The sequence below is a fragment of the Rhinolophus sinicus genome, linkage group LG04, assembly GCF_036562045.2.
Source record: "Rhinolophus sinicus isolate RSC01 linkage group LG04, ASM3656204v1, whole genome shotgun sequence".
Lineage (NCBI taxonomy): Eukaryota > Metazoa > Chordata > Mammalia > Chiroptera > Rhinolophidae > Rhinolophus > Rhinolophus sinicus.
The window spans coordinates 55,472,201-55,479,855 of NC_133754.1; the positions used below are offsets into that span (position 1 = coordinate 55,472,201).

The 7,655-nt window shown below is 48.3% G+C and overlaps 1 protein-coding gene across 1 annotated transcript; it reads right to left on the reverse strand.

Annotated features, from left to right (window-relative positions):
• Positions 1-950: 950 nt before the first annotated feature.
• Positions 951-7,621, reverse strand: ATP4B (ATPase H+/K+ transporting subunit beta). Its single transcript, XM_019742047.2, has 7 exons — positions 7,496-7,621; positions 6,832-6,960; positions 4,614-4,727; positions 4,274-4,473; positions 3,060-3,116; positions 1,767-1,868; positions 951-1,207 (listed from the first exon to the last, which is right to left on the reverse strand). The coding sequence occupies exons 1-7, from the start codon at positions 7,605-7,607 to the stop codon at positions 1,046-1,048; spliced, it is 876 nt and encodes a 291-aa protein (XP_019597606.2). The 5' UTR covers positions 7,608-7,621; the 3' UTR covers positions 951-1,045.
• Positions 7,622-7,655: the final 34 nt, after the last annotated feature.

Here is a 7,655-nt window from a genome sequence, read left to right on the forward strand (position 1 = left end):
CCCAGCAAATACATGATTCAGTTAACCGTTCAGAATACGTACAGGGTCTTGATTCTCTACTCAGACACTGTTTGTCATTGGGTTTCTCTGGTTTTCGCGTTGACAGATTTTCCTACCCAGGAACCGTGTGGCGCTTTTCCTGTTGCTCTGTTGGTGGTGGCGCCTGCTGCTCACGTGGGAAGAGGGCATCAGGCCCGGGCCATGGTTTGGGTGAAACATGCGTAACACTCAGTGAGAGCAGCTTTGTTTGTTCAGACAGAATATTCTCATGTCAGGGTTTCTGAAAGGCAGAGAGTTGCAGACTTCACATGAATTCCTGGATGTTGAAGGAGGGAGTCGTGCCTGAGAGGAAGGTTACTACTGTGTATAATTCCCTCTGGTTTGTAGGTTCTGTCACACTGAGGAAACCCTTGTGTCCTACTCCTACATTGTTTTGTAATTTCTCTGACTTGCAATTGAAACGTTAAAAAGGAGATTTTTAAAGAAAGGCATTTGCTTTTTTAGTTACTTTTCCCCCTTATTAGGAAAGACATGGCTGTTTTACGTAGAGTAAGCATGACTTTAATATATTTATTTTTACAATTTAGGAATTGCATTCTTTAAAGCAAGCATTCAGAGTGTACATTATCATGTCATGTTTCATATCAATGCATTAATAGTCTTTAGGTTACAGTCACATGGGTAGTAGTTCATTGATGTATAGAAAAAATAAGTTATAGTAAGAAAAGTGATGTCTATATAGAAAGCGATGAATCATTTTAGGGTCTTGTTAGTTGAATAGCTGCTGCCTTAGGGTTTCCATGTTAATCCAACATTTTTATCATAGCAACAAATTCTATCTAAAAAAATAATAAAGATTTAATAAGAAATAGTTGATCTAACGCTAAGTGCTTGACGCACAGGTGCCTGCCTGGAGTTACCCAGCTGGCTTCTTTGTTGGTGTTCCAGAACATCTGAAGGCTGGCTCGGTGTGGAGCCAGCAGGCAGTCAAGAGGGTGGAGGTCTGCAGGTCACCCCGCAGGTTGACGCCAGCCTCCGTGCTCCTTTACTTCTCAATTTTAAGCTTGAACTCCACTTTCCCTTCATAGGGATCGTGGGGGTTGTCAAAGGTCACGTTCTCCGCCAGGATCTTGCACACGATGACAACTTCCGTGTTCCCGGGGACATTGAGAAGCTTTGCTGCGACTAAAGGGTTGCTGTAGTGGGGCTGAAAGGGAAGTGTGGAGAAGATGTGTCAGAAACTCGCAATGAGTGTCTACTTAGGTGGCATGGAACAGAGGCAATTCTTAGGTGCGTTCTGCATAAGACCTGCAGTCACCTAACATCTCATGTAGGCTCTGCTACATGTCCCAGAATCCCTGGGGTGAATATGAATTGGGCTAGAGGGGACAGATAACACCCATGACAAACTCAACTTCAAATTATATTTGATGAAAACTAATCTAAAAATAAAACAGGAACAAGCCAGAGATTTAGAGGAAATGCTTTAAAATGCATATGCAGTTTTCTAAAAAGATTTGAGAGGCCGTCGAAAAGTAAAAGAATTAGGTTTTATGTTTATGTTTTGCGTGAGAGCAATGTGTTTTCAGGTAGTAAGGAGAACTGTGTTTGGGAAACACCCAGAGCATTGAATGGTCAGGATGGGCTACGTAACCGCCTTTGTTTAGTTTTTATAGGTACAGTGTTTATGGCTTTCCTAGTGCTACTCATTGCTAAATTTCAGATGATTTCAGTAGTTGTTACAGGGAAAAGTGAAACAGACCTACCTGCGCTTTCTTGCCATAGTAAGGGAAGTAGTGGAGACTGAAGGTGCCGTTGGGCGGGTAGTACTCCACCTGTAGGGGCTGGCTGTCCTTGTCATCTTGGTCCTGGGGGAGGAGAGGCCGCTGACTGAGTAAAGCAGGATCTGGGTGAGTGAGTGAGAGTGTGTGTGTGTGTGCACGCGCGTGAATCTGTGCTTGTCTACGTAGGTGCATGTATGTGTATCTCTGTCTGCAGGTCTCTTCATGTGTCTGTGCATGTGCATGTGTATCCCTGCATGTCCATTTGTGTGTGGCATGTGTGTAGGTGACCACATATATGCTTTATTGTGTTATTAGCATAAACTAGCTCTAATCTTTATCATCAGTACTGAGACCCCATTAGGGGTCTAATGTTAGTTTGCAAAACCCCTGGTGACTTACCAAAATTTCATTGTTACCATTTTAAGTCCTTGTAGGATAATAAAGGTGGATAGAGCCGAGAATGTGCGTGGGAGTGAAAGCTGATAAGTCTGAATGGGCTGGTTTGCCAAAACCGGCTCAACGTTTGAGTGGCTCTCTGGGATAAGGATCTACGTGCTTTTGTGGGATTTGTTTCTTTTCAGAGTCAGCGAATTGCCCAATGGATAGTTTGAGCTTATCAAAGAACATATATAGGCAACTTCGGTGTCTGTCAAAATCTCAAGTTGGCCTACACATGTGGTCGAAATAACTGAAAAAAGGAGAAAGAAAACAAGATGACCCCGGTGCCCCACGGAGAGATTACAGGCTTTGGGGGTGTGGTGTTTCTGGGCCCCCCCACCTTGGGCTCCCACTGCTAATCGCAGGGAGCCTTTGGTGAAGGCAAGATGGTGAAAACAACTTTAGAAAACAGTTCAATAAAGACAAATTTAGTTATTTTCATGTACTTAAATACTAGTTTTGAGAAAAACTGGAACAAGTTAATGCCAATTCTTAGCCCATATAAATACACTATTGAACAACCATAGCTGCTGGTAATCTGGTATGGTTTTGTAAATAAGCAAATTAAAAGCACAAAACAATAATAGCAATGCCTTGGTTTTTCCAAATTGCCACCAAACATTTTGAAGTCCGTTAATCATATACTGTCCCAGATGCTTTTTATACGAAAACTTCTTTTTTTCTTACTAGGTTTTTCTCTCCTATAGTAAAACTAAGTAGTGTTTTGTTGTGTATCTGGTTTATGAGGCTGACAATTGAGGTTCTTAGGGACAACCAGTTAAGTGATCCTACAGATTTTCTAGCATATACAAAATTATTGCAGACAGTTGCACTCACCAGGAAGGTGCAGTCCACCCTGGGGGCCGTTTTGTTGCTGGGGAGAAACCTGACGATCTGGAAGGGAAAGGCATCTTTATGCTCATCTGTGAGCACCGGGGGACTCTCCTGAGCAGGGGTTTCTGCAGGGCATTGAGAAGGATCTGAGGGGTGATTCCTGTTCTGAGAACCTCCAGTGGATGTTACCAACTCCTACTCGAAAGCCAGAAGCCCTGCCCCAGGGCTGTGGTCTTGGTTGAAGGCAGGTAGCAGACACACCCAGACAGAAGGGTCCAGGCCCTGGCTGCCACTTCCAGCCCCTCCGTTGTACACTGAATTAGGGCGTAGCATCTGCCTCCTGTGCGGCATGCAGCTCCCGGGGCTCCCAATCCACACCTTTCTCGGCCTCCTGAAGTCCCAGCCCTTGTGTGTGCCCATTTGTGCCCAGGCCTGGTATAGCACCTGTCTTCCCCACATACCTGCCCCGGTGTGCACAGCCCTCCTGTGCAATGCAAGTGGGAGCTTCCATCACACCTGCCAGGCAGGTCTGATAGGATCCAGGATATGTGCAGAGCACAAGTACATGGCTTCCTCTAGGCATCTTAGGGAGGAAAATTGTGCCCACGCAGGTGTTCGGAGCCCCCAGCCCCCGGGCCATACCTGCTAGCCATCATGCAGCCCTGCCCCCTCACCCCTTCACCCAGCCAGATGCCACCTCTCCTCGTCTCCCCCTGCCCACCCCTGGCCAGGAGGACTGTGCCCACCTGTGCTTTGTTTGCACTGTCACTGCCCTCACCCTGGCCTCAGTACCTGGCCCTGGGCCTGTCAGTGGGTCCCTGGCCCAGGCTGGAAACCTGCTCTGGACAATTCCCAGGGGCCCTCCCAGTGCCTATACAGGGCCTGGTTTCTTTCTAGCTGTTGTGCACACATCGCCGCCCCGGCAGCCTGAATAGCCCCACGCTCCGCTTCTCGGCGTCCAGATGCCACCGAGTGTTAAGTAGGTACTGTATTGGAACAGGCGGTTTTCAGGTTGTATTTGAGAGAAGTAAATTCATGAGCCAATGCAATGGGTGCGCGTTTGAAGGCGCAGAGTGAGGAAGGGGCAGCCTGGGCAAGTGCGGCCCCCCATCTCTGGAGGCCTGAACAGGAGGCCTACACGCCCTGACCTCCACCCCACGGCACTCCCCAAAGGAGACCTCATACCGGGTCTCGGACCTCCAGCCCTTTATACTCACCCTGTTCATTTTAATAATAAAACATGGCTTTCCGTCTGCAAAGCCGAAGTTGGGATCCATAAGGCCTGAGCAGTTTTGCAGCATGTCTGTGGTGAACTTGCAGGAGAACTTGGTGTGGTTAGGGGCTATGAAGCTTTCCTGGGTGAAGACCTGCTCAGAGGTACAGTTTATGTTGTCCTCTTGGGCCTCAGGTGAGTAGCCTGCCGGGACAGACACCTGTGGGCACCGTCCTCTGACGGCAGCCTCTCAGGCTGTTAGAGCTGGCAAAGCCCATTCCCCTCAGTGGAATTTTCTTAGAAAAGGAAAAAAGTAGAGGCTGGCGAAGCATTTTAAACCTTACCTGCCAGGAAGTCGTGGAGGGTGTGCACCAGGCCCGTCCAGGTCTTGTTATCAGAGATGTTGTAGGAAATGTCCAGGCCTTTCTCCCCATAGACATCTGGCCTCAAGGTCACACCTAGAAAGAGCATGACACATACTAGTTTCCCAAACGTTCACCACATCCAAGCTGCTGCCTCTGGAGTTGGTGAGTTGCACACACAGTTGTCTCAGGCTGGTGCTGGCCAAGTGTGGGGTGCCGGGCTCCAACCAGGTCCAGGTCTTCAAGGGCCCCCAGGTGACGAGGCTGTGGCCAGGTTCACTCTGCACAGCGGCTTGGCAAGGACCCCGCACACCAGCCTGGGAGCTACACGGCTGGAATGAGGCCTGTCCAGGAGCTGGGTGCAGCCCTCGGCTGACGGCCAGGTGGGCTCCCAGCACACGAGGCCTGCGCCAGCCACCCGGCCACACTCACTGTCGCAGGTGGCGACTCATCCACGGTCAATTGGGTTTTAAGTGAAGTTGTGTTTGGGTGCACATTTGAAAAATGGTCACTGGTTTTGGTTAAGTACAAAAGCAATCTAATATATTAATTGTTAACAGAAAAAGTCGAAGTGTACAAGTGTAGGAAGTTCAAGCGACAGCCCTCAGCTTTCCCATCGCAAGTCTAGTGTGCATCCTTTGGAAGCTCTTAGTTCTGTGAACACAAAGATATAGAAATGGGCATGTATATCCTGTATTTCTCCACATAAATGGGAGCGTATTGTCCATATTCCACTTTCGTTTTTTCATTTGCTGATACCAGTTGTAATCATCTTTCCCTGGCATTTCATATCAGCTCCCCTCTTTCTTCCTACAATTACCCCATCGTGTTGCATTGTGGGAAATGGTCCATAACTTAGCCAGTCCCCAGTTCATGAGAGTGACTTTAAATAAGTAATGAGGGTTTTGTTTTTATGGATGCTGCGGAAGTAGCAGCTGTCCATGATTTAAAATAAAAACCTTCCGAAAGGTTTAAAAGAAGAGAAAGCTCTCTCTTCTCTCCTCTCAGCTGCCCGCTCTGAGCGTGTTTCACGGCCTCTTCTCGGGTTCTCAAGTGACTTGTTCATCAGCTTCAGAAGGCAGCTGTTGCCTGTTCCCCTGCGTCCTCCCCGTGACAACAGAGCACACCTCGCTCTGCCTTCCATCCTGAGTTTTGGGCAAATTATAGTTATGTTCCCAAGTTTGTAATATATTGTTCTGAAATTGCATTGAACTCCTCCATGTTTGTTCTGTTGGTTGATTCTAAAAATTGACACCCAGCAAAGCACTTTGGTGTTAAGATAGTTTGTAGACGGATTCACCGAGGATCCCAGCAGAATGGCTGGACCCACTGGAGAACGTCTGAGGTGGATTCTCTTAAAAACTCTTGAATTTTCTTTTAGGTCACACCTGTGCACTGCTCTTGGCTGTTTCTGGGGTTATTATCTTCTTTAGAAAGTTTTAAGGATGCATGGGTGATAAACATTGGGAGTAATTATGTGCTGGAAAATGCTTTTTCATCCTTCATTTCTTTCTTCCTTTCTTCGCCCTCCCTCCCTCTTTTGTTTTTGTTTTTTGCAGTCAGCCGTGGTTCATGGGCTGTGTGTGGAAGTCTGGGTTAGAATCACCTTCCCCAGAACTGGAGGTGATGCCTTGCTGTCTCAGGCCCTAGTGTTGTCACGAATGACTCTCTCATTTGGTGCCGCTCAGTCCACTTTCTGAACTGGACAGGATAGTAGACTAACTGCACTTACAGAAAACGTGGGGTATTCTGAATGGAATCTGCTATTATGGATAATGTGCTCCCACAGGACTGAGGGGCATTCAGGGGAAAACAAAAGCTCTTTGCCTCCCTTCATTCTTAATCTCCTTGAGAACAGTTTCTTGTATATCTCCCAGAAATGTCCTCTGTGGCTATAGATGCATACATACAAAGTAAGTGATATCAAGACTCTCTTAACAAAAACCTTCTGTTTTAATAATTACAACTAAAGCCAAAGTCAGACTTTGTAATCTGCAGTTACCTTCCTCATTAAAACAGCTGGGGGACCGTCCACACGCTGGTGTGCCCCTTAGACCCCTGGACACTGGTGGGGGTAGCTCAGAGGCCCCTCTAGGGCTGCCCCCTGGGGTTCGTTCCCAGAGGGTTTGTGTTCCGGGGAGCAGCTCTGGGACTGAATATCACCCCCACGCTGTTCGGGCTCGAGCATTGTCCCTGTTACCTGGTGACTTGAGCCGGTCTTGGTAGTCCGGTGTGTATGGGTCAAGCGTACACATCAACGAGTAGATGCACAGGGCGAAGAGTCCGGTCATCACCACGTAGAAGGCCACGTAGTAGAGGCTGATCCACACTGCGCGGGGAGAGGCAGGCCAGAGGCAGCTGACACATTTCTCAATCATGTAGGACACAGCGTAAAACCCACCACTGCAACCATCCAAGTGAACGACTCCATGGTGGTGATAACATTCACACACAATGTTGTGCAACCATCCCTTCCATCTACTTCCAGAACATTCTCATCACTCCAAAGAAATCCCGTACCCCTTAAAAGTCTTCTTAAAAATTGTAAAGTTTAGGAACATAGTTCTAAACTGCTGCTCTCAGATCTAAGCCTGAAAGTTTGGGACCAATCCTCAGATGTTCCCACCTTGCAGGTCCCTGGTGCCGGAGGGTATTGGAGCTAAAATGGACCTTTGGGGCCATCTGGTAAGGGAAGAGAGGCCTATCTGGAAGTCCTGGCAGGGCCTGAGTTCTGGGAGCCTGGATCAGCCAGCCCTAAGCCACTGGTGGGTGGTCCTCTGCCTCTGTCCTCAGAGCGGCCCCTCCTTTCCCGTCCTTGCCCAGCACATACCCCACCAGGGCAGCATTCCCTGCCGGCCACATACCCCAGCGGGACAGGGTCCGGCCCAACAGCTGCCCCGTGTCTGGGTTCCAGCAGTAGTGTTGGAATTCCTCCATCCGTTGGCTGCATGACTTTTTCTCCTGCAGTGCTGCCATTGTCCCTGCTTCTGGAGGTTCTCCTCCAGTAGAATAGGGGTGCTCCCC